The sequence below is a fragment of the Vigna radiata genome, chromosome 8 (genome assembly GCF_000741045.1).
Source record: "Vigna radiata var. radiata cultivar VC1973A chromosome 8, Vradiata_ver6, whole genome shotgun sequence".
NCBI classification, from domain to species: Eukaryota; Viridiplantae; Streptophyta; class Magnoliopsida; order Fabales; family Fabaceae; genus Vigna; species Vigna radiata.
Window position 1 is genome coordinate 11,697,197 of NC_028358.1, and position 27,705 is coordinate 11,724,901.

The 27,705-nt window shown below is 31.9% G+C and overlaps 4 protein-coding genes across 4 annotated transcripts; 3 read left to right on the forward strand and 1 right to left on the reverse strand.

Annotated features, from left to right (window-relative positions):
* The first annotated feature begins 7,056 nt into the window (after window positions 1-7,056).
* LOC106770220 lies at window positions 7,057-8,107 on the forward strand. Its single transcript, XM_014656042.1, has 2 exons — window positions 7,057-7,061; window positions 7,480-8,107. The coding sequence occupies exons 1-2, from the start codon at window positions 7,057-7,059 to the stop codon at window positions 8,105-8,107; spliced, it is 633 nt and encodes a 210-aa protein (XP_014511528.1).
* Window positions 8,108-13,543: 5,436 nt separating this feature from the next.
* LOC106770221 (uncharacterized mitochondrial protein AtMg00810-like) lies at window positions 13,544-14,278 on the forward strand. Its single transcript, XM_014656044.1, has one exon. The coding sequence runs from the start codon at window positions 13,544-13,546 to the stop codon at window positions 14,276-14,278; it is 735 nt and encodes a 244-aa protein (XP_014511530.1).
* A 1,429-nt stretch (window positions 14,279-15,707) lies between these two features.
* On the forward strand, window positions 15,708-16,631 carry LOC106771401 (germin-like protein subfamily 3 member 2). Its single transcript, XM_014657373.2, has one exon. The coding sequence runs from the start codon at window positions 15,783-15,785 to the stop codon at window positions 16,458-16,460; it is 678 nt and encodes a 225-aa protein (XP_014512859.1). The 5' UTR covers window positions 15,708-15,782; the 3' UTR covers window positions 16,461-16,631.
* Window positions 16,632-19,720: 3,089 nt separating this feature from the next.
* On the reverse strand, window positions 19,721-23,760 carry LOC106772675. Its single transcript, XM_014659219.2, has 5 exons — window positions 23,546-23,760; window positions 22,507-22,769; window positions 22,203-22,414; window positions 21,797-22,061; window positions 19,721-20,233 (listed from the first exon to the last, which is right to left on the reverse strand). Exons 1-5 carry the CDS (start codon window positions 23,637-23,639, stop codon window positions 19,940-19,942), a joined length of 1,128 nt encoding a protein of 375 aa, XP_014514705.1. The 5' UTR covers window positions 23,640-23,760; the 3' UTR covers window positions 19,721-19,939.
* Window positions 23,761-27,705: the final 3,945 nt, after the last annotated feature.

Consider the following 27,705-nt stretch of genomic DNA (forward strand, 5'->3'; position numbering starts at 1 on the left):
TATATATATATATATATATATATATATATATATATATATATATATATATATATATATATACGAGGTTTGCTAACTTGCGTATATCTTGACTTTAAAACTTAGAATCCATGACATATAAGGATATTTTTGTCTGCTGAAACCCGATATATATTGTTAAAATGTACCAACTGAAAAACAGGCGTACGCAAATTAGCAAACCCCTATATATATATATATATATAAAAGCAAGCTTCACATATAATATAGCTTAACAAGACTGGAAAAATGGCTACTTTCAAAGTTCTACCAAAAGAAACAGACTTTACTGAAAATACTCTTTTCAGTGATATATGCCTAAACATATGAAATATTACTAATGAAAATTGTATAATGTAATGACTCAAAGGGTATAATATGATAGGATAAGATACTTAGAATTTTTTTTTTTACCACCATCCATCAATGAATGACACATGATATTCAAATATTATAAAAAAAACGTTATCTAAATATAATTATTCAATATGATATAATGTGAACAGTTGATAGCATCTGCTCTCGCGGGTTGGTTGTGTCCTAATTAGGGATATGACAAAAAAAATCTCTGCAAATATTTACTATCATGAGTAACAGATATTTTATCTGTTTTTAAACGGGTTGAAAACAGATATATTACCCAATCTATTTATTACTCACAAAAAATAATAAAAAAAATTAAGTTATATAATTTTATTAAATTTAATTAAAAATTAAATTAAATTATATTTTATTAAATTAAATTTAATTAAAATTAAATTTTAATTTATATTATATTGTCTATATTTTTTGTAATTTGTTTTTAAAAATATGTAAAATATTTGTTTTTATTTTTTTTCACATATCATGAATACTTATATATTTTAAAATATTTGAAAATATTTTCTAAATAGATACCTGCACAGATAATGTAAGTGAAATAACGAATACAATTTTATTTAGGGTTAAATATGTTTTTAGTCCCTATACTTTGGAGTGATTTTGGTTTTAATTCCTCTTTCAAACTATAGTACAATTTAGTCCTTCAACTTTAGAAAACTCTGGTTTTAGTCATTTTTACCAAATTTTTTAAACTTTATTTGCTGTTTCAAGCACCTTACATTATATTATTTGGATTTTTGCTTCAATGTTAACTGAGAAACACGTTTGAAACAACAAATAAAGTTAAAAAAATTTGGTAAAAAGGATTACAACCAAATTTTTCTAAAGTTAAAGGACTAAATTGTACTATAGTTTGAAAGAGAGACTAAAATCAAAATTGCCCCCAAAGTATAGGGACTAAAAACATATTTAATCCTTTTATTTAGTAGTTTGGGTTGCAAGTAAATACTTTCCCATCATCCTACAAGGGCATTCATTGCTGCCCGACTAATATTTACTTGTATTGCACTGTCTCATCTTCTTATTATTAGTGTAAGATAAAAGTTTTATATTTGTTTGACCTTACACAGTATATTATTAGTTCTAACCAAATCAGTGTAGAATAAGTTTTTCTAAATATAATATTCTTAAAATTTCCGTTGGACAGAGAATTACACGAGGAAATTTTAATATTCAAATATTAAGATAACATTAATCATAGCTAATGTTAGCATTTGGGTGAAATATTAATTGTATAGATATTATATTTAATATTTTAATTTGATAAGAGAAAAAAAAAAGTCATTTACAGATAGATGACATAAAAACGTTATGGTCTCCGTGAGTATATATAATTATTAGTATTTTTTTCTTTTTATCCTTATTAGTAGAGAAAACCATGAGGAAAACTAAGGTTTTTTATAGTTAAAAGATTATATATCATTTTTCTATCTATATTGTTTTTAATGACCAATCCATGTATGGTTTCGCATACTTGTCTTAATATAATTAGGAATAGCTAATTATATCATAGGGTTTCATTGTTTTTTATTATTGATTTTGTTTGGTTCATAATTTGGTATCAAAACATGTTAGATTTGTAATTAAAATTGTGTTCCAAATTGCATGAATCCTAATATGAGTTTTTTCCAAATTTATCAAAAAATCCTAATAGTGAAATTTAAGGTTTTTTTTTTTTCTTTAGTTGTTCTTTGATTTTAAATTGAAATTATATGATGCGAATGATGAAATTTTATGTTTATTCACCAATTAAAGTTTTTCATTGCATTACAATTCATTAATTGAAGTTTTCAATGTGCTTTCAAATTAATAAAAAATTGTTTTTCATTATGGTATTTTGGAGTTTAATTGGAAAGTAATTGTGTTGAATGCGTTAAAGGTAGACAGACTAAAACAATGAAATAAGGGCTTATAGATTCTTTGATTCCAAACTAAAAATAATTTTTTGAGATGAAAATGGTCATATTCTTTGAAGATATTGAATCTGAAAAAAAAAAGGTTAGAGACTTTATCTTAGAAGAGAACCAGTGAAAATTTCATATCTGATTCATATAATTGCTTTTGATGAAGCAAGTTCATAACCTTTATAAGATTATGAAGAACAAAGAAGATCCTTAAGAACCTATGCTTCATGAGACAGTATCTTCGCGAAGATCCATAAGAGAAATGAGAATGTTATTCCAGATGATTGTGTGGTATTACTCCAAGGAAATGAGGAAAATAATGGTATGATAGAAGATAAACCAATCAACTTTTGTCAAGTCATGCAAGATCCTAATTCAAAAAAATGGATTAAGTAGTGAATGAGGAATATAAGTCCATGTAAGATGACAAGATTTGGGAACTTATCCCATTACCAGAAGGTGTGAAACCCATTGGTTGTAAATGGATACTTAATACCAAGAGGATTCCAAAGGTAATATGGAGAGGTATAAGACTCATCTTGTGGCGAAGGGCTATACTAAAAAAGAAGAGAATACTTTAAAAAGACATTCTCTCCATTTTCATGAATGATTATTTTAGAATAATCATGGATTTTTGTTGCACATTATGATTTGGAGCTTCATAAATAGATGTCAAGATGACGTTTCTTAATGACAACAATGACGAGACGATTTATATGGTGCAATCAGAAAACATTGTGTCAAGAGACCTAAAGAATATGGTTTGCTACTTAACAAAATCCATTTTATGGGCTAAAACAGATATCTCGTCAATGGTATTACAAATCTCATCTAGTGATTCTCTCATTTAGTTTCAAGATAAATGTTATTGATGATGGTGTGCATCACAAATTCAGTGGGAGCAAGTATATTTTCTTGGTCTTATGTTGACGATTTATTGCTTACCACCAATAATATAGGAATGTTGCACGAAACCATGAGATTTCTGTCTAGAAATTTTGAAATGAAAGATCTTGGTGATGTCGCATTTGCATTAGGAATTCAGATACACCGAGATCGATCACAAGGTATTCTAAGATTATCATAGAGGAGCTATGTCGAAAAGGTACTTAAATAATTGATATGTAGGATTGTAAATCAGGGGATACTCCAGTTCCTAAGGGAGATAAGTCCAGTCTCAATCAATACCCAAAAGGAAATTTAAAAACTCAAGAAATACAAAAGATTCCCTATGCTTCAATTCTATGGATTTTGTTATATGCTAAAGTATGTACCCAGACAAATATAACATAGATAGTTGGGATATTAGACATAAATTTAAGCAATCCAGGAATAATTAGATAGTAGTCAAAATATTTGAGGTATTTCAAGAGAACAAAGGATTATATGCTCACATAGAAAAAGTCAGACCAGTTGGAGATCACTAGGTATTTTGACTCAAGCTTTGCAGGATGTCGAGATAGTTTGCGATCCACTTTAGGTTAAATTTCATGTTAGTTGGTTGACATAGTGCCAAGGAAACCCTTATGGCTTCATCCACTATGGTTGCAGAATTTGTAGCATGCTATGAGACATCAAATCACGTAATATGGCTAAAAAATTTTGTCTCAAGACTGCGCATTGTGAAAGGAATTGAAACACTTTAGTTATATTGTGGCAACAAATAAGTTATATTGATTCTAACAACAATAAAATCTCAATCAAGTCAAAGCATATTAATATCAAGTTCTTGGTTGTTATAGAAAGGGTATAGAGTAAACATATTTCTGTAGAACACTTAGGAAAAAACTCCATAATAGCATATCCTCTTACTTCCACCTAAGGTCTTTCATGAGCATGTTGCTTATATAAGTGTTTTTTGTTGTTTAAGGAATCTTTAATTTAGTGGGAGTTAGTCAATTTTATGTGTTTTTTATTCTGTTTGATTTTATGTATGCATATATTCCCTTTTGAACATATTTGGTTTTAGTATGGTTCATGATCTAACATACTCAACTTCAATATTGATGTTTATATAGGGATTCAATATATGACTCTTATTATGGTTATAGTATTGTTGAGATTGTTGACAACACAATTTCTATATCAATCTAGTTTTAATGATGACAATGCATTGCTTAATAACAAGCACATGTTGTTACTGCATTACATGTTCTTATGCTAATTGATTGTGATATCTATTGAACATGTTTATGTACTGTGTTACATGTTCCTATGTTGATTGATTGATATATTTCTGGAACATGTTTATATGCTTTATGTGCTATGTGCAAATGCATCATTACAAATGTTTTACTGCACATGTTTCAAAGCTGAAAACCACAAGCACTTTTATGAACTTATTATTGTGCGACAAAGTTATAGTGAAGTCGAATACATTACTAGTGGATTCGACTATGCTAAAATCTTTGTACAAATTTTGAGAATCAATGCTATGTGATATTTTGAGAAGAAAGGAATTTCAAAATGTTTTACATGTTGATAGTCGACTATGTGCGCCACACATTCGACTGTATCTGTTGTCTGATTTGAAATTCTGTTATGCTCTTGCACTCTAACAACTATATTTTTAAAAGTTAGTTGAGCATTGATGACTTAGTCAACTGTATTAAATGTGTTTTGTTTTTGGTTGACTGTATGCTACCTGGTTGACTGTTCTGTTAAAACTGTCATAATTCACTCGAATGTATTAGTAGCATATTCGACTGAGGATGTGTCTGATTAACAAAAATCTATAAATAGGCTGAACACGATTTGTTCAAAAAAAATTTTATGATCTAACAATTTCATTTCTGTTTCAGAATGAATTCTCTAAGCTCAAAGAGTTCTCCAAGAAGACGGTGGTGATCTTTCTTGAAAGAGATTTTTACGGGAGATTTTCTGCGTATACATTGGTTGATCAACATCTGCACAAAGAAGGTGTTCTGCGTTTGATCACGTGAGGCTTGACATCCTTGAAGACTGCTGAATTGTTTTCGGCTTGACATCCATGAAGACTGTTGGTTTTGGTACTGTTGTAATACAGAGGGATCGTTCATTCTGAGGATTGTTCAGAGTGGTTAGCAGATTGCAGAAAAGGGGATTTTTGCTGCAAGTCTTGCTAGTTTTCTGCCTATATGTTGGTTTTGTGTTAGAGAGGAGATTTATATTTTTGACGTGGAGGTCTTCTATAAATTTCTTGTTGTAAAAACCGCAACCATTATAGTGCATTTGCTTCCTGGGGTGGAAGGACACTGGATGTAGGCATTGTTGGCCGAACCAGTATAAAAACCTGTGTTTGATTTTCTCTATCCCTTCTCTTTTACATTACAGTCGACTTTAATTTTTACGCAGTCAACTACGTTTTTCCGCGGCTTACAAATTTTCATTACTTGCATTTCAAGAAAGTTCAAAAAGTTTTATACTTTGTTTTCAAGATTGCAAAAAGAACTTATTTTTGAAACAACACCAATTCACCCCCCCTCCCCCTCTCTTGGTGTAGAAAAGAAGTCTACCTGTTTTCCAACAATTGTTGTGTTTTGTTGTTGTTGATGTCACAACAATTTAAGTTGATCTCCAAGATAAACTAGCAACTCTAATATTACTAATGAGTTCTTTTTGAGAAAGTTATGGAAAGATTAATTATATATAAGTGATATGAGCTCATCTTATATACAAAATTAACATCACTTTGAAGTCAACCTCAAAACATTATGTTTATAAGTCATTTTTATCTATGTTATTTAACTTTGTTATTTTTATTCAATATGGAAGTAAGATTTAGTGTTGTCAAAATGGGTCACCTGACCTGAACCACCATGAGTTGGTCACTTGGTAAGCTAACCTAACCTGGCTCATCTATTAGCGAGTCAAAAAAATTTGAACAGAGTCTAGCCCACCACGAGTTGGTGGGTTAAACGAGTTAACTCATTGAATCACTTAATTACAAGTTTTCTTTTCAATTAAAAAAAGTTAAATTTTTCTTATTCAAATATAAATAAAGGGGAAGGATATTAAATTATATTTATGATCAATCAAACATAAAATTTCATTCACACAAAAATATTACAAAATCTTCTCAACAAAATTTTTAATAGCTTCATAGCCATTCAAATTTGTTTGTGCATAAAAATTGAGTTACTAAGTATAGATTTGTGAACTTTTTATATTGTCTAATTATTCCATACAAAAATAATTTCATATGAGCCTCTTATTCAATATTTTGTAAAATGAATAATCCGATAAAAAGTAATTATTAGAAAAATTAGGTGGGTTCGTCAGCCAACGCGACCACGACTTCAATCTGAATGAGTCAGATTCTTAGTGAGTCAGTTTTAAAATTCACCTGTATCAAAATTATTATTTTTTTTCAATCCAAACCGACCCAAACCGTGGTGGACCAAATTAATTCACGGGTTCCAATATGTCTTAACAGTACTAGTTAGACTTAAATTCAAATTATTTCCAACATATATATTAAAGGTTCAATAGCCAATTTTGTCCCCAGTTTCGTTGACAAATCTCAATTTAGTCCCTCGTTTTAAAAATGTTTGAAGGGGTCCTCATTTTCAAAATTTTGAGTCAAATTAGTCCCTTCCGTTAAACAGAAACAAACATCATTAAGGGTTTGATGATTTGGCAGAAGAGATATTATTTTATAGATATATTTATGCTGATGTGTAATGAGTGGGTGTTGAGATGAAATTTAGAGGTGCACTTGATATTTTCTAAGTGAGGCCAAAGTCCTCTAGGGTTTCTTTATTTTCTTATTCAGAAAATGAGGTCTCTTCTTCACCTTCATTAGCGGTAGCTCTACCCTCCGATGACCAACCTCCGATGACCAACGTCGCTGTGCCTTCCTCTAGACGACCAAAACTGTCGTTGACGGCACCGATCGTTGCCAGAGACACCGCCAGCCACTACAGTGTTCCTCTCTCCGTGCGCACTTTATGACGCCACTGTCGCTACCATTAGGTTCCGATTTTGAGTAAACACCGTCGGTGACAACACCACTGCTGCCAGCCACTACACTAATATTTGTTTTGTTTATTGATGTTGTTAGTTACGCTGATGTTTAAATTGAGCAGGCCTTATGCTCAATTAAAGCCACAAAAGATATAAATAAAGTTTTTAGCTTATATAAAAGTTATACTCATGTTTTTGTTGATTCGGTTTTAAATGTTGTAATGTAAAATACTAGATTGGAAAGGATTAAATTTCGGAAAAACAAGGAGTTTTCTAACTTCAGTTCATGGCCGATTCAAGTTGTTCTTTTTGAAGTTGAAGACAGAGAGTGTGTGTGTGCTGAAGGGCAAGTGATTTACCGCCCTTCTATAGAGAATCCTGATTGGCCTCAAGTTTTTGGTGTCTCTTTTGAAATTGATGCTGAAGTGGTAATGCTGCCATTAAAATCTATACAAATCACAAAAATTGGGATTTATAACTTGTATTTCATCCATTGTGATACTAGGCTTAAAGAATTGGTTGTGGAAGGTAAAACTGTATGGAAAATTCCCTCTGGTTATTTACCCGGTAGAATGATGCCTATGAAAATTTTCTACCAATTTATGTCTTTTGCATATGTATTGCTTGGGATCTTTTGGTTCTCTCAATATGTTAGATTTTGGAGGGAAGTATATCCCCTGCAGAACTGCATTACCCTAGTGATAACCCTAGGCATGTTTAAGATGGCTCTGTGGTACTTTGACTATGCTGAATTCAGTGAGACTGGAATCAGGCCAACTAGGACAACAATTTGGGCAGTAACCTTTGGAACTGTCAAGCGGACAGTGGCACGTTTGGTCATTTTAATGGTCATCGGAGAGTAGAGCTGCCGCTAATGAAGGTGAAGAAGAGACCTTCGTTTTTTAGTAAGAAAAAAAAGAAATCCTAGAGGGCTTGGGCCTCACTTAAAAAATATCAAGTGCACCTCTAAATTTCATCTCAGCACCCATTCATTACACATCAGCATAAATATATTTATTATTCATTACACATCAGCATAAATATATTTATAAAACAATATCTCTTTTGTCAAGTCATCAAACTCTTAACGCCGTTTGTTTTGGTTTAACGGAAGGGACTAATTTGAGTCAATTTTGAAATTGAGGACCCATTTCAAACACTTTTAAAACGAGGAAATAAATTGAGATTTGTCAACGAAACTGGGGACAAAATTGACTATTAAACCTATATTAAAAATACATTCTTATTAAACTTTGAAAGTTTTGGAAATATGTGACAAAAATAATCAAACAACTTAAATTTATCTTAATTTTTATTCAAGAGATTAAAAAAACTAATAAATTTATCAAAATCAACTTTCGTTCATCTTCTAAGTATATGTATTATTTGTTTTTGTTGGTTAGGTTTCATTTGAAATATAATAAACTCATTGAATTTCAAAATCAACTTTAGGAAATTTATCAAATTTTAAAATCTAATTTGTAAACTTACTAAATTTTGAAATTCGATTTAAAAACTCACCAAATTTATAAATTTAATTTGAAAACACGTCGAATTTCGAAATTTAGTAAAGGTTTTTCTCGAATTTTGAAATTTGGTTAACATTTCTCTCAAATTTAAAAATCCGAAGTACATTTCTCTCAAATTTTGAAATCTAGTATTCATTTTGTGCGGATTTAAAATATGGTGAACACTTCTCCTAAATTATGAAATCAATATTGTTTTAATAATTTCTTGATCACCAATTATTATTGTTATTATTTAAGAAGTGAGATATTCAATGGTAGTATTATGTTATAGGTGGTTATAGTCTAAAATAGAATATTATCCTTTAAGTTTGATGAATTCACAAGTAAATTTGAACTTCATGTTAGATTACATAAATAACTTTACAGCTGATCAAATTTTTCTTACACGAGATGAGTTAATTGAGTGGGTTCAAGGGATTATTTTTTATCTTGGTTTTGTTGTTGCCATTATATGATATGATGAAGCTAATGGTCAACTAAGGAGAAAGACATTTGTATTAGGATGTGAAAGGGGTGGAAAGGAAAGAAAATACAAATATGATGTTCATCCTAGTATATCCAGCACAAGAAAATGCAAGTGTCCTTTTAAATTGAGAGGCAAACTAATTTGTAATGAGAGGAGTGGGTATTGAAGGTAATGTGTGGATATCTGATGTGATTCATATGGGTCCAGATCACCCAACATATGTCAAGGCATTTAATTATGCCTTAGCTTCATGTAGGCTGAAATTCTGCCTTCCTGTCACCCAACATGTGGCCCGAGGTCTACCTTCATCATAACTAGATAGCAAATGATTATTCCCTATCCCAAGGAAGTGTTCATATATCCAATTCTACAAAAAAGTAAAAATGGTTTCCGTTAATGAAACAATAAAGAAAATCAAAATGTAAGATATATATTTATAGCTATAAAAGAGTCATATATCCAGTTAATTGTTTTGTCTCTACAAAGCTAACATCTCCAAGTTGCTCGTACAAGTGGGTTGTGCAGAAAAATCGCTTGTCATATTTGCCACATGGTTGCAAGTCTTTGAAGACCATCGAGTATGATACATAAATAAAGGTGATGTTTTTTTTCGTAAAAATTATGCATCCAACAAGATGCAATAAGTAGGCCTGAGCAGCATACTCCCACTACTAATTCTCACAAAAATTGCTATATAGGTCTCTTAACTAGGTTAGTCTTACTTTGGGACCATGAGATTCCCTTAGCTCAAATGTAGACCTCATGCGGTCCACGCCCAATAGGTCCATGAGAGTTTTCAAAGTTGCTTCAAAGTCTAGGACTTCATTCAGACATAATTGTCCCACTATAGACAGATCAAACAACGTGAACACGTCATCTAGTGTGACGATCATCTCATCAACACAGACATGAAAAATGTTTATCTCTATATGTCATCTTGCAACAAACATCAATAGTAACTCCTTATCAGCATAATCGTAAGAAATATTGCATAGAGACATCAAACCTGAATTCATCACAATTTTGAACAACCAAATGACATGTTACAAATTTGTTTAATTTTTTTTCCATGGGAGACCAACTTTAGCTTTCTTCTTCCAAGACAAAGCAATTGCATATAAAGTTTAAACAACTCATCAAGCATCAAAATTAAAAAAAAGAAAAAAGTATCCAACTACTTTACTAACTTGACCCTACTACAACACAAATGCAATATGATCGACATAGCTCGTCAACAACGATTTATCATGTACTACATGTTCTTCTTGAACAATATTCTTGTATAACTCAACAATATCCTATTGCTCCTCAATAACATCCTCCTGCTTATCAAGATAGATCAAGATGAGGTAGTGGTGCAGATTTTGCAATCAACCCTTTCTACAAACAAATGTGGTAGGTCTCCTTTTAGTTTCACTTCTGTATAACACTCAGTCCAATATGTAGAGATATATCGTGTTTTTGCCATTCTATAACAAACAAATTCAAAAAAAATAAATTAAAACCAATAAACATAACAACTAATTAAATTTAAAGAGAAAAAAAACAACAACGCACAAAATAAATAAAATTAACATTTTAAAATAAAACAAATAAATTTAAAAAAATAAAAAATTACAACAAAATATATATATATATATATATATATATATATATATATATATATATATATATATATATATATATATCTCAAAATTCTCTTAAAGAATTGGTTAAATTTTGAAATCTAGTTATCAGTTCACATTGGATACGATTTTGAAATAAGGTGAACTTCTTAGATTCCAAAATTTAATATTGAATCATAAAATTCCAAATCTATAACCTTATATTCCAAATTTTCATCTTAAATTTCGATTATAATAAAGAAAGAAATGTACACGATTGTGATTGGCTGGTTGAAGGTTGAATGGGTGTGGATGTGATGGTGAGGGATGTTATATAGAGGGTGGAGAGCGAGAGTACGAAGGGTGAAGAGGTGTGACGGTAAGAAACAGAAAAAGTTTGAGTTAAAATAATAAATTTAATAATAATAACAAAAGATATAATAAATTAATTTTTTTAATTCTTTTTTTGGTATATCTACGAGTCTATATACTCAAATCAAATCAGTATCCTATGCATTTGGAAGATATGAATGTTAAAGATGTACTCAAGCATTATTTTCTTTCAAAAAATGTTTTATGACATGTTAAAATATTAAGTGTGCCTGAAGACGATTATACATACTATCTATAAATTCCAATAATATTTTTTAACTATAATATTAATAATATAGTCTATAAAATAATTATTAAATCATAACCAAATTTAAAAAAAAAAATTATTTATCATATTAATTAAGTAAAATACCATTTTATAAAATAAAAATGATTGATATTTAAAATGATGTTTATTATTAATAAAAATTATAATTGATTAGTGAATTAAAGTTTAAAATGATCTTTAGTATTTAACAAACTTTTAGTTGTAGTATTATAGACTAATTTAAACTCTAATTCACAAATTAATTATAAAAACTATTTTAAATATTAATCGGCTTTAATTTATAAATTGGTGTTCAACTTAATGAATGTAATATAAAAACTTCTCTAGAGTATTATTAAACTATTTTCTTACAGTAGCACACATGATAATATAAAGTGCAATACAGTGATTTTAATTTCTTAAAGTAATTAATAATGTTGGAAATGCAATGTTTTACTCAGTTTAAAATTCAAAAACGGTAACTTAAGTGATAATTTAACATAGTCAATTTAAAACATTTCTCATGTTTTCATCGACGTTAGAAGAAGATGTAACATCCCAAATTATAGAGAAACTATATAATATAGTAGTCAACATTTCAATATAATAGAACAATAAATACTTGCAGATAAAGTGTAAAAGTGTTTAGTTTACACTCATCCAAAAATGGTCATAATTTAAAACTTTATATATAATAGAGTATTTTAAATATATAAAATAACTATGAAATTCTAACTAAGCTAGGCGGCAACATCATCACCCTCCAAGACCTGCTCAAGAGACACCTCATGATCAACCTCTGCTCACATCAAAGAAAACACAACACATACAAGATACAAACACAGGCAGAAGGGTGAGCTAGATATACAAAAATCATACTAATGCAATAACATACAACATACATGCTTAAATCAATCTATTGGATCTCACATCACAACATAACACACTTTTAAACTTGACTCGTCCGGACTTAGAATGATTGTCGAGCTATGGCAGGTCATGCACTCGTGGTGGCTTCTACTGCTTTGCAAAGTCGATGCCAATGGGTTTCACCCTACCACACTCACGAGGTTAGTCTGTAACATGCCTTGGAGCATACTGAAAGCCTCCAAGACTAAGACCTCCTAATACTCCTCACGACATAGATCAATCCTGTAAGAAGAAGGACTATTGGAGCTTCAGGATAACCCCCAAAACTGAGCTTCCATGCAAATCATTCTAAACATACTAAGGACACCACCATGAATCCTCTCCTTGAGGATCATGGAATTACGTCCATTTCAAGAATATTATCTTGTCTATTTCATCCAACATTGAGCCAACATGTTATACTGTTGCTTCAAAACAACCCCAATGGGTAACTACCATGCATGCCGAGCTTGATACCCTACAAGCTAACAACACTTGGGAGCTAACAACTTTACCTCCTAACAAAACAACTATTGGTTGTCATTGGGTTTACAAAATCAAATACAATTTTGATGGCTCTATCGAACGATACAAAGCACGTCTGGTTTCCAAAGGATATAACTAGATTGAAGGGCAAGATTATTTAGATACTTTCGCACCTATCGCCAAACTCACTACTGTTCGGCTTCTCCTTGGTATAATTGCATCTCAATGCTAGTCACTCAAACAATTGGATGTTAACAATGCTTTCTTACATGGTGATCTTCATGAAGATGTCTATATGAAAATTCCTCCCGGCCTTACCACTTCAACCACAAATTAGGTCTGTAAACTCCAACGCTCTTTATATGGTCTTAAATAGGCTGGCCGACAATGGTACACCAAACTTCATCATTTCTTACTTTCACATAATTACACTTGTTCTACTTTTGACAATTCTCTTTTTCTGAAACATGATGATAACCACACCACGACACTCTTGATCTATGTTGATGATATCATCATAACCGGAAACGATGATGGAGATACTGAACGCATCACTAACCTTCTTCACTTTACTTTTCGAATAAAGAATCTTAGTTATCTAACTTACTTCCTCGGTCTTGAAGTCGCATGCAACTCCAAAGGAATACACCTTAGCCAACGTAAATATGTCCTGGATCTCCTTGCTGAAACCGACCTACTTAATAGTTCCTCTGTCCCTACTCCAATGGTTCCCAAACAATTTGATACGGTCTTTGGATGATGTTGTCGCTGCCTCCTATCGACGTCTCATTGGAAAACTCATATACCTTACTACCACCCGTCTGGACATTACCTTCGCCGTCAATCACCTCAGTCAGTTCATGTCTGCTCCTACAACTGCACATCAACAAGCTACTACTCATATCCTACGATACCTCAAAGGTACCCCTAGTGTTGGTATTCATCTTCCACGCAACTCTACTGCTCAACTTAAAGCCTTTTGTGACTTTGATTGGGCCACCTGCCTTAATACTCGTCGTTCGGTCACTGGATTCACTGTCTACCTTGGAAAGTCTCTCATTTCATGGCGTTCCAAGAAACAACCGACTGTCTCTCGTAGCTCTTTTGAGGCTGAATATCGATCACTAGCCAGCACTGTGTGCGAACTTCAGTGGCTCACATATATGCTTCATGATTTATACATTGCTTACACATCTCCTGCTCTCATCTACTGTGACAATCAATCCGCAATACAAATTGCCTCTAATAAAGTTTTCCATGAACGCACAAAACATATTGACATTGATTGCCACATTGTTAGTGAAAAGGTTGCAGCAGGACTTATCAAATTACTTTCCATCTCAACAACCATGCAAATAGCTGACATATTAACAAAATCATTACCTCCTCCCTGTTTTTAACTTCTTCGTTCCAAGTTGGGTCTCCAAAACATTTATATCCAGCTTGAAGGGAGCTGATAACAATTATACCGACAATATGTTATTGTTTTCTTCCCTATATATATTTCTCCCCTTTGTACCTTTTTGAATTAATCAATATACTTCTCCTTTTTTTCTGGCTTCTTTTGTCTCTTTCTTCTTTCTCTCCAAGCTTTTTTTTTTTTTTTTACTGTAAATATATGATATATAATTGCTTTTAAAATAACAGTATCGTCTTATATATATATATATATATAGGTGATAATATATTGCTGACAAATAAACACGTCAGCAATGCGTGGAATGAAGTTCATCATTCTTCTTTGCCAACTTTCTTCAAACACAAGCAAAGCAATGAGAACAACACCACACAATCAATGGATAGATGGCACGAGCACATGAATTCAATGTTTTATTAATGCAGCTACACCTTAATCCCCTGGTGCTCCACGCAGGGTAACCCCTTTAAACAAAACACACATTCTAATTAATCATTCTAATCATGCTTATTGTCAGCGCCGCTTTATGCAACGCGTGGAATCGCATATCATTTAACCACTTTTCATTAAATTAAATTTAGAATGACTATATTATAATACACCAAATAATGTTTTTGTGATAAAATTTAGATGCATATCATATGTACGATCAAAGTAAGCTACTGTGATTTGTTTATTATGAGTTCAGCTAAAATACTTAATATATTTAATTTAATTTATTTTTTATGAATTAAAATTTTTGTAATAGGGTCAATTTATCATAGATAGACAGTTGAATAACATTCTAATATAAATATTAAATTGTCAATGATATAATTAATAATAATTATACTAAAAATTATAAAAATATTAATAAAAAATAATAATAAACTATTATAGATCAATAAGGAATTAAACCACTTTCAATCCCGTTATATTCATAACTTTAGAAATATCACTCACTGAATTAAGCGAATATCACTTTCTATAAGAAAATTTTATTCATTAATTATATTACTAAGTTTGCCAAATTTAAATTTAGCTATTAATTAGTTTTAAGATTTGATTATTTTGTTCTTAAACTTTTAAAAGTATCTAATTTTATTATTTTATATGTAACACTAAACATTAAATTTAAATGCAAAAAATAGTATATATTTGAATTTAGTCGATCTATTAATTTTAACACTAAAAAATTGTTACTAAAAGGTTAACTTTCAGTATACAAAAATATCAAAATCATATAATTTTAGAAATTGAATAACTCATTCGTGAATCTGAAAATACATAGATAAAATACCAACAGAAACATATTTGTTCCTAAAAGGGAGCATTAATTGCAGAATACGTGCCTAAGATCCAGTAATAAAGCTCTTGCATCTTATGCTACCATGTAATCATTCCAAGAGCGTCTTAATATGCATTTCATTTCTATATAAGTCATTTGAACTCAGTCTTTGTTAAACACAGAAAAGACTTGAAAAAAGAGGCAAAAGAAGAAGAGAAAAATGTCTGCAGAAAAGACCCTTTGGCTTTTTCTTGGTATTTTCTTCCTCAGTTTGGCCATAACCTTTGCCTCTGACCCTGATCCAGTTCAGGACTTCTGCATACCAAACCCAAGATTTGGTGCCATCAAAACAGCACATGCAATGCACTACATTCTCCCATGCAAGAACTCATCTGAGGCAACCACTGAAGACTTTGTCTTCTCTGGTTTAAGAGCCTCAGGGACATTCTCAGACACAGGCCTGGCGGTGGTTTCAGCAAGCCCTACCAATTTTCCAGGGCTCAACACTCTGGGCTTGTCTTTTGCACGTGCAGACATAGAAGTTGGGGGCATCAACCCACCACATTTTCACCCTAGAGCCACAGAGCTGGTTCATGTGGTGCAAGGAAAAGTGTACTCAGGTTTTGTTGATTCAAGCAATAGGGTGTTTGCTAGAGTACTTGAAAAAGGAGAGGTCATGGTGCTCCCTAAAGGTCTAGTGCACTTCATGATGAATGTTGGTGATGAACCTGCTACTTTGTTTGGATACTTCAACAGCCAAAACCCTGGTATTCAGAAGATACCTTCTGCTGTGTTTGGTTCAGGGATTGATGAGGAGCTTCTGCATAAAGCTTTTGGACTCAGTTCTAAGCAGATTGGGACCTTGAGGAAAAAGTTCGATCCCAAGACTGAAAGCTAGATAACTGCTAAAATGCTTCACTTTTCTCCATTTACCTTTTAAGGTTGGGGTTTAAGTTTTCTTGCTTATTTTCTTTCTTTGGAAGAGTTTTCAACCCCTTCTCCCACTTTTTCTTGTGTTGTAGTATTATAATACTATATAATGTAAAGAATGTGAAATGCAGCTTGCTCACACTACCTTGTATTGAAACCCTGAAGCAGCAAATATTTCCTTCCTCTCTCCCCATAAAATTAATGACATAAAAATTTGTAAAGAGAGTGTATAAAATTTAATAAAAAGTTATAATTCATAATAAATTTGTTGAAGTTATTTTTATATTTAACATAACGAAGGGAAAATACTACTTTTTATACTCTCTAAAAGAATATATAGTCACTTTACACCATAATTTAATAATTTAATAATATGAATTGAAGTTTTAGATTAAAAAATAAAACAAATTTAATTAAGCATTATTGTAAAGTGGATATTTTTTATTTGATGTTTAGTAATAATAAAATTATATAGTATTGATGGATATTTCACACAATAGAAATTTAACATCATAAGACGTAAGTGCATTTTAACATAAGATATTGACACTAATAAAAGCTAAGTCCATTTTACATAAAAAAATCGATATCACTTTAATCCAATGAGTTTATGCATCTTATGTTTTAAAAGATGTTCAACTTTTATATCTATCTGGAAAACTTGAACTAATACTTGAATAATACCCAACAAATGATCTATAGAAATTGATAATTGAAGTAAATAGAACATGTATAGTTAAAGAGGTTCTATACTTTAATCTAATAACAACTATCGTAAAAGAATAAGTTTGTTTACTTTAATAAGAGCTATTATAATTATGAGTTTAATGTTATACTTAACATAATTTCTAATCCATTAATATTCTACACAAAAAAAGAGAATATATTTATGTAGGAAGAAAATGCTTTTAATTTATTCATTAAAATTAGAATCTTGTGTAGATTGATGACAAGGAATAGAGCTAGCTAATGTGCAGCAAACTTTTTTTACACCCAACAACTTCAAAAAGTTGTCATAGGCGTTTTTGAAAGAGATGATAGCAATCATAAGACTTTGCAAATTAAAAGAAAAAAAAAAGGGTTCAGAAAGCTAGTGAAAGACATTGACAACACTGCCAAAACAAGCACACCACATCATTAAGCTTCAAAATTTATAAATTAATGGGAAAGCCACCATTTTTCTATCCTTTTGTTGGGAAATGGAGGACATGGTTTTGATTACAAAAGAGAAAAGTAAAAGCTGTATGCAACGTGAGACAAACAACACGCACAAATTATCAACTCCATTCATTTCTTTCGTAGACAACAATTTTACTTATGAATTCTTATGAAATTATGTTTCGCCTTACACGTGACAAGGAAAAGGGTGCAAGGGATTGGAAACATTGGGGACAAGAATTTATGTTGCTTTGGATGATAGGTGCTCATTTCAGAGTTTTAGATTTTATCATTATAGAAAAAATTTCCTTAGGGTTTAAAATAGATTAATGTGTTATTGTTGTTTTTCACAATAACTATCTTAAAAGTTATATCATCAATCATATATTTTTAATTGGTTAAGTGTAAAATTATTTTATTCGTTAAAGACACAAACATTCAAATATTATTTTAGTCTCTACCTTAATTTCTCTTTTCAAATTTGCCTGTTGGTATTATATAGTAATACGTAATATTTTCTTTTTCCCTTTCAAATTACTCAATTTGTAATTTTCTAGATTAATCAATCCGAAAAAGAAAGATAGATGTTTATGTAGTGGTCTGGAAAGCTTTTTCTAGAAAGTTTATATGTACCACTTTCAACATAGTTATTGTAAAAATCAATCAACTTGGTGAATAATTGACATTATAAAACAGAGTTTTGCAACCTATACATTCTATTTTCATACATTCTATTTTCATATATTATTCACAGGAGTGGACAAACTGTCCTATAGTGTATTGTACTGTTAAAATCCATAAATAACTATAAATTATTTTAACAAAATTGCATTGAACTAAAAAAATAGTTTAGAATAACTGCACTGAACTATTTTTTGGTTCTCATATTGCAGTAGTTTGCATCAAAAACATTTTTCTTCATATTTTTTCCTTCCATGTTCAGTCAAATTTTTGCTCTAATAAAACTTTAACAATTGAGACGATTCCTCCTTCATCACAAAACTTTTAAGAAACAACTCTTCAGAAACACCAAACGGGGTATACAACTTTACACTCTTCTCTCTCAAACCTTTGACAATCAAATACCGGACAACCAAACCCCCCAGAACAATCTTTCTCTCCAAACTGAATCCAAAATTATTGGACATTTTGACTAGTGTCAAAGGGTCCCAACCTAATTCAACAACCCAAAATCTCATGATTTCATTAATTTTCTTTGGATACCAACATTAACAGGAGATGCTTCCTGAACGAATCAAAAACCATTTCCTTAAACCAATCCCACATCTTAGAGGCATCAACTTTCGCGTCCCACCGCGATTTTAACAGGGCCATTTGGCGTGCATCGAACCCCATTTCCTTAACGTGCTTGGAAACCTGCAGAGTCGTTTGTGGTAAGATGTCAAAGGTGTCTATTTAATGAAAATTGACGCTGGAACGAAAAGATAGCCTATGAGAAAACCCTAGAAGGCTAATCGAGGGAGATGGACGACGACGGGATGGACGACGACGAGATGGACAACGGCAGGATAGAAGAGGGTAACGGACCTTGACACAATGATAAAGAGAGATTCTGATGTAGAAAGGAAGAGACGCATGTGTTAACTAGTTAAGTGTACTAAATTTATTAAGTTTCATGTGTTAACTAGTTAAGTGTACTAAATTTATTAAGTTTCAGGTTTTTTAATCTGAACTGTAAAATAATTCAATTAGTTTTTAGTAAAAACAGTTTAGATTTTTTTAAGTATAAAACAATACAATTAAAAACTGCAGTTCAAGTTCAATATGACGAACTATGTCCACCCCTAATTATACACCAAATACTAAAATGGCAGAAGCTAAAGTGGTCCAACTTTTAAGACAAATGCCTCCAACCATAAAGACAATTACTTTGCCGAGAAAGATTTGTAAGTAGCAATATTTAGAACATAGCAGTTTGGACCTAATTATCAATCATGACCATCATCATAGTATTCATCTCATCAAAAAAAGAATTTTGCCAAAAGAAAAACTGCTCAATGTTCATGTTTCCATTGTGTCAGCTTGAGAATAACTTAGTGAGGCTTTAGAGAAATAAACCAGCTTCTGTGAAACAACTTCCCACATGAAAGAACAAGGTTCATACAATTATTAAGTAACCGGATCTCTCCTTACCATTAAGTGCACTCAATGTTCGTCAAAGTTCATCATACATAATTCTTTCAACAGTTTGAATTCACCAAAACTGAGACGTCAAATATGCCAAAACTGATCTGAGATAGACAGTGATCAATATAGAAGAAGCCAAGCCTACTTCGCATGTAAGAGATTCTTAATGATAATGTTATTCATACCATCAGCAAGAGGAAACAAATGACCAGAACCTGGAAGCTCGTGATAGATAATCCATGGAAGCTTCTGCGCTATGTATTGTTGCAGAGTAACTGGAACCATTACATCATCATCTCCTTGCCAAATATGAACAGAAGCTTCACTATTTGGAAATGGATTTTCAAGATCAAGGGGACTGTATTCCCAGTTACCAAATCCGATGTTTAAGTCACGGTGGATGCTTTCATATTCGCCTTGCTGTCTTATCTGTGCCTATGGAAGCGACACAATAACAATTTATAATTTTCTATCACGAATTGAAGTAAGAAACAAAGAAATTACACAGTAGAACATGCTCAGTTAAAATGAGGCTAATCAAATTCAATGGCTCAAGTAATCAACCACTTTTCAAATGAACCAAATTCCAGAATAAGTTCTTATGAGTGGATGAAATTTGAAAGATTTCCACAAGCGTTGCTTATAGAAGTGAAAATTTGCTTTACCATATATGCATGACTGTGAAATTAAATATCAAAACAAAAGGACATGCTAACGAAGCATTTTCAAGTCACAGTTTACACATGTAACAACTTGTCTTGGTTCAACAATATCATACAAAGTAAACGTCTTTCCACAGTGTGCTGGATAAACTACATAGATCGAATGATGTCACTGTGCAGTGCTTTAACAAGGAAACAACAGAGTTGTAGAATTTCCACATCTCATAATTACAACGGAGCATTCAAAATTCACTTTGTTACTCTGACCCATCACAAACTTCGAGACAACACTTTAAAACATATTATACATGAAAACAATGGGGAAGTTATTCATGGATGCAGGGAGAAAAGTCACAAATGAAAATTAATAAAATGAAGATTGATTTAACTGCTATGCCAAGTTAAACAGGTCACAGTGGCAACGTGTTCTAACAATTTCCTATTGCTTAGGTAATTTTGAAGATAACAGAACAAGGATCTTAGTTATCCAAAAGGAGCAATGCACCAAAGCCTTAAGCAACAACATTTTTTTTGCTTCTCTTATAACAAATTGTTTCAGAATATTTCTCATGCAAACCATGTACTATACTTTAAATTGGAAGAAGATGTATCATGTAAACAGATATCAAGTTTTAACCAGTGATTTTACTCTGCAATTCGTGGATAAAGCCTAAGTTTTTCCATCATGTATAAATGTTATTTGATTGATTATTACAAAATGTGTCAAACTATAGTAAATAATTATACAAGGTTAACACTTGAATAGCTATATATTCTATATATGTCAAACAGCACAATAGAAACAAAAAAAAAGTTTATAAAACTTTAGCAGTGAATTTTCAGGAAATTTTCCCACAATTGTCCATTCATGAATAGCATGATCTAAACCAAATACTTGTTTTATGAAACATGGTATTGTTTAGAATTCTAATGCTTGCCTAAATGTTGTCTATTCCAGATTGATACCAACAATGTATCGATGATAGGAGTTTAAATACCATGTCCTGTCTATATTTTAGTCTAACATCTCTCTCAATATCTGTAACCAAAGACAGAAACTGTTGTGCCTATTGATTACAAGAACCATGAAACTACTTTTAACAGTATAACATCAAGAACAAAAACACGGAGTATGAGTACAGATAATTCAGAAAAATCAGGTGGTGAGAATTGTATACGACCAGCTTAAAATAATGCAAAAATTCACATGAAAAATTAAACAATTAGAAAAACTGAAAAAAAAAAATCTGTTGGAACTTGGAATTCAACATCCCAAAGTGAACTGCATTCAGCAAAGAACAACAATTCTGTAATCACCTAAATGCTGGATACTTACTCGATAACTTTTTCTATTGGGCATCTTAGCCAGAATTTCCTTGTCTTCACGAGAAAAGATATGTGGACTTCCAGCAATTACACTAGATCCAGGGAACCATTGTTGAGTGTTCCACCAGTAAGTTAGCCACGGCACGTAGTGGGCAACCCGAAGGGCCCATTGGTCTTGTATGTGCTGTTGGCCATAGGCTTCAGTAGTTAAGTTTGCAGGAAGACCAGGCCACCAGTAGTTGACAACTGGGGCAACGAGTCCCACGCCTGCCAACCTGTCAGCACTAAAAAATTACTTTTGCAAGCATACGTGAATATAACAAAACAGCTAAGAATGCAAAAAGAAATATTATTAGTGAAATGTTTTTAGAAGAACTTGTGCTTCCAAAGCTAAAAACATCCTGAATAAGTTATACCTGTGAGGTATGTATTTAAGGCAGTTCCAAACAATTTGTCCACCCATAGAGAAACCCACTACATAGAATTTGGACCCCAACAGCAGCTGATCTGCAAGCTCTTCTATATCTAAAGCAATGCTTTTTAATGTACGTTTTGGATCAGGATCACTTTCCCCATAACCAGGTCTGTCAAAAGAGAGAATGTAGATCCCCATCTCCTCAACAATACCCTGGAAAAATCCATCTTAAATATAATAGTACAAACAACAACAGATATTAGAGAATGGTACGAAAGCGAGAGAGATGTAATATCAATAATTACAGGCGATAAGGCTTCAGCAAGCACGGCATCATGCCTGCAATTATCAAAACCATGGACATAGATGATTTTGTACATGGCTGCATCTTTTGAAACACCATGCTCTTTGTATGCCAAATGCCTTCCATCTCTTAATTTGATTCTTGGTGCTGTTATAGGCGGTCCATCAGGGGTGCCACATATCTTGGGTGGGGGAGGTTGAATAACCTTATAAGCCCATGCTAGAAACCCGATAAACAACACTGCTAGTGCTGTTCCAAGAATTCCTGATAGATTGAGATGCCAAATTGAAAAAACAGAAAAATTACAAGTTAAAACAAGAAAGATTAAAAAACAATTTGCACTCAACAAGTCAAGCATAAGAATGCCAAAATACAACTTATTAATTACCCTATGCTCCAATACGTATAAATCTCTTAAGCCAACAAGGGTTGATTCAGTTGGCAATGATCAAAGCAAGTTACTAACAAATGCTTAGGTTAGAGTCCTCCAACCATTAATCCCCTCAACTTCAGCTTACTAATAAATTAGTCTCTTACGAAAGAGAAGGAATGAGCAGAATAAAAAGTGACCAACTCCATTGATAACTAACAAGAATCTAACCACAATACATAGTCGTTGTAAGGATTTATTTATTGGAACAATTACCAATTTAGCAAGTACGTACGGTACAATTTATCTTTTATAATAGATATTTTCGAGGTTATATCTAGAAATGTTTCAGATTGGTTAATCCTGCAACAGGTTTAACACTGACAGTACATTAAAAATTAAGCAACTAATGATTTCCCAGGTGCAATGCAAGAAATAACTAAGTTGAAATATAATAAAGGGTTCAATTTAGGTGTCCAAACAAATTAATCTACATCATCTATACCTTAAAAAACGAGAATTCTTCACCCCGATTTAAAGAAAACGCCGGGAAAGGCTTAACATCCTCAGGTCTAACAAAAGATGCAGCACGACCCAGATAATTTTTATAACTTGAAATTCGATAGAAATGAAAGTGTGATGAAAAATGAAAGGAATTGCGAAAGGCGACCTGATGGGAGTAGTGAAGAATTGGATTTCTTTGCCCTCCTGGTGTGAGCTCGAGCTGATGCAGCAGAAATTTTTCTGTTCACTCCGGTGGCCATGGTGAGAGATGAAAGACCCACAAACGGAACACCAGGGAAAATTTCAACTTGAATGATTAAAGAACAGTGCAGAGATCTAATATGACCTACAAGTGAGGAAGGTTAGAAAGCTAGATTGGACTTTTATGACAGGCGATATTGTTAATATAAGGTGTAAATATGTTTGTTCATGAAATAAACTGTCTTTTTTTTCTTTCTTTATAAAAGAAATAATAACACCGTTGTAATTTACACTTATTTTGATAAGTTAAAGGTTTAATATTATAATTCGTCTCATCGTTGTTAAATTAATCTCAATTCTGTTTTATTATTTTTAAAAGCTTCAATTGGATTATTTTTTTAACGGATAAATGTAGTTAACTTGACAATTATTTGAGAAACATATATACTAAATTTTCAAGGGGTTAATATATTAAAGTACAACCAGTCACGTAAACTTGTTATATAATTATTTAATTAGATAAAGAATAATTTACAAAAAAAAAATTGAATTTGAAATTACAAGCAAAGATAATAATTAGAAAGATTTTAATAAAAATATGCATATGATTTAAAAGTAAAAGATATCGGAGCTTGACTTTAGTGTAATTTCTCACATAATTCACTTTTATCCTCAATTAATAGTTTCAATTCCTCGTTTAATTTAACTATCCACAAATTCAATTTAACATTAGTGCCGCTTAGTGGTGAAATTTTAGATTATTTAAGGATGATTTCAATTTTTTGATGAAATTTATTAAACAATCAGCATTAAGATCCTTGAAAATACTGTCGATCATAGGATCATAATTGTTCATATTTTCATGTAGATCCTAATTTACGATAAGGTTTCTCAAATGCAATTAAAGTTGTGAAATGATTATTTGGTTGATAAACAGTCATTAAGAGAAAAGTGAAATCAATCAATTGAATTAATTAATTTTCTTGAAAAAAGAGAAAAAAAAAATATTGCATAAGTCATCTAATAATTCGTGACTTAACAATTACACCAAACACTATAAGAGAAAAATTAAAACTAAGAGTGTAGTAGAGTGCCTCTACTGAGATTTTTAGATCAAGCAATAGCAATAATGGTGTCCAATCCATGTAACCTTAATATCCATGATTTATTGTATCACAAGTCCGAAACCGTGCATACACACAGACCACTTGTTTTTCTTTTATATTTAATATTTTAATTAGAAAAAAAATATATAACTGTTATTATGTTTGGATAGAATATTTATTTGCATCATTATATTTATGTATAATTGGTAAATATGGTATTGGAATAAAAAATCAATAATATGAAAAGAAAGAATAAAGAAAGTAATAAAAGGAAGGAAACAAAACTATAAAAAGGAAAAATTATTAAAATTGGTTAATAAAAAAAAACAGTTAGTTTTATATACTTCTTTTTTTAATGGGTTTGTAAACCCATTGTATTTTGTATTCCTTCACATTCTTATTACATTTTACACCCCTTCTTTACCTACTCATAAAATCTCTCCACTCACAAAAGGACACGTGGACTCAATTTTTCCTAAATAAAATCTAACTCGAATCATTCAACTTTTTTTTCTTCGTCTTCCCTCTCAGTCACTTGTTTTAACAAAATAATTCTTGGGTCTTTTTCTAAGTATTTTTTTTTTTCTACTAGTCCAAAATTCTAACTCTATCAGGTTTAGTATCTATTTTGGTCATTGAGTTTGTTAAGTGTGTTCAAATTGATCTTATATTTTTTGAAAAATTCACACACATATCATATTTAGCAAAAATGGTTCACATTAGTCTTTTTTTCTTACCACGTTAAAAATACTAATGACAGAATTATCCCTTAACAAAAATTGAATGAGTTGTACATTTATTCATTTTGTGACACGACCAATTAAGGTGTTAATTTTAAAAATAAAAGCTAATGACGTGGAAATGTTTTAACAGAGGGGTTAAAATCAATTCAGGGGTTAATGATGTGAAAATACCTCTAGGTTAAAATCAATTCCCAAATTGGGGCGAATTGGGGTTGAAGAATCTGCTAAAATTAATGTTGAAATTGGGTTCGTGGTTTGTTGATGGTGCAATTTTGAGGTGCAATTTCAAAAGCTTAGGTCAGGCAATTGCATAGTGAGGAAGAAGTGCAACTGGACAGTGAGGGTGAAGTACATATGGATCATCTTAGTAGTGATGTGTACGTGGACGAGGTAGAAGATTTTGGTATTGGTTTGGAGGATAGTGATGGTCAATATAGGTCTGAACACGGTGATAATGAAGCAGAAGGACATGGTAAGGGGTCGTCAGATGATGAATGGGAGTCTGATGTACTCTTAACTCTAGAAAACAGTGGAAGTGAGGAGGATGACAGTGACGATAGACCAAGTCGTGGTCTCTTTCGTACATATGGAAAACAAAAGTTAATGGCAGATTCCTAATGGGAACTTGGTACTATATTCATCGACAAAGATGAGTTTAAGGAGGCCATTAGAAGCTATGTTGTTCAAGCTGGGAGGGCTCTGAAGTTTGTAAAAATGATAATCGTAGGGTGAGGGTGAGATGCATGGGTGGGCAACATAAGTGTCCATGGGTAGCTTACTATAGGTATTTGCCATCACGCAAGATTTGGTAGTTAAGGAAAATAATTGATACCCATAGTTGCAGCAGTAAACTTAACATTAAAATGATGAATAATAAGTGGTTGAGTCAAGAAATAGATAAATCTTTACATGACAATCCTAATTTAAGGGTCAACGACATACGTAATAAAGCATTAAAAAATGGAACACGAATGTTTCAATTTCGAAAGCACAAAGGGCAAAGTTAATGGCGTCAAGTCAACACAAAGGAGATTTTAAAGAACAGTTTAGAAAGATTTATGACTATGCACATGAGCTATTGAGATGTAACCCAAGGTCAACAGTTAAGGTTAAAGTTGACACTAATAATGGTGATTCAACCTTCCAAAGATTTTATGTTCGTCTGAAAGCATGTAAGGACAATTTTGTCAGTTGCATGCCCATCATCTGTTTATATGGGTCTTTTTTGAAAGGCCATTATATGGGAGAGATGCTTAATGTTATTGGTAGGGACCCAAATGAGCAACTGCTACCCTTTACACATGCAGTAGTTGAAGTTGAGAACAAAGATAGTTGAACATAGTTTTTGCGATTATTGGTTAATGATCTTAGGGGCAATGAAGTGTATGAGGCGTGCACGTGGATGTCTGACCAACAAAAGGTACATGTACTATTTACATTATTTTATACTTCATGCTTTGTAAATGATGTATGTATGATTAGTAAATTGATGTGGATAGGGGTTGGTGACAATTATCCAAGAAGTTTTTCTTGGGGTAGAGAACAAAGATTTTGCATCAGGCACTTCTATTCAAACTTCAGGAAAATATTTTCTGGTCAGATATTGAAGAATTTGTTGTGTTTGGCTGCCACGAGCACATACACCCATGCTTGGGAGAGAGAAATGCTAAATATGAGAGCAGTCAATGAAGAAGCATATAAATTCCTCATAGTCATTCCCTCGAGGTATATTTTTTCTCTTACATGCACATTTCAGTCACTCATGTATGGTAACCCATTTTCCTAAGTTTTGTGCAATAGGTATTAGTCAAGATCTCGATTCACAACTCAAGCAATTTGTGATACCCTAGATAACAACATTAGTGAAGCTTTCAACAATGTTATTACTCATGCCAGAGGAAAACCCATTATCACCATGTTGGAGGATATCAGACTGTATCCCGTGAAACGATAGGCCACCAACAAAACGAAGGTGGCCTCTATGAATTTCATTATTTGCCTAAAGACAAAAAAGAGACTTCTAAAGGAATCAAATTTATCAAGATATTGAATCTCAAGGTAATATTGTCATTTATGTTCATATTCAATTCTCATTTATGTTCATGTTCATTGTTCATTTATGTTCATGTGCTTTATTTCTTTCAGCTAGTATGCACGAAAGATGGTTAGCCATGTTTCAATCACTGGGAACAAGTTCACAGTGGACCTGGACAGTGAACAATGTAGTTGCAGGAAGTGGATGATCAATGGCATCCCATGTTGTCATGCAAATGTAG

Bases quoted from the DNA above. Each gene is read 5' to 3' on its own strand.
- LOC106770221 (XM_014656044.1), top strand. From the start codon at position 13,544: ATGTCCTGGATCTCCTTGCTGAAACCGACCTACTTAATAGTTCCTCTG.
- LOC106771401 (XM_014657373.2), top strand. From the start codon at position 15,783: ATGTCTGCAGAAAAGACCCTTTGGCTTTTTCTTGGTATTTTCTTCCTC.
- LOC106772675 (XM_014659219.2), bottom strand. From the start codon at position 23,639: ATGGCCACCGGAGTGAACAGAAAAATTTCTGCTGCATCAGCTCGAGCT. The intron at 22,062-22,202 runs GTATAACTTATT...TAGTGCTGACAG, and splicing joins CTTAAATACATACCTCACAG to GTTGGCAGGCGTGGGACTCG. The intron at 20,234-21,796 runs GTAAGTATCCAG...TCGCTTCCATAG, and splicing joins CCAATAGAAAAAGTTATCGA to GCACAGATAAGACAGCAAGG.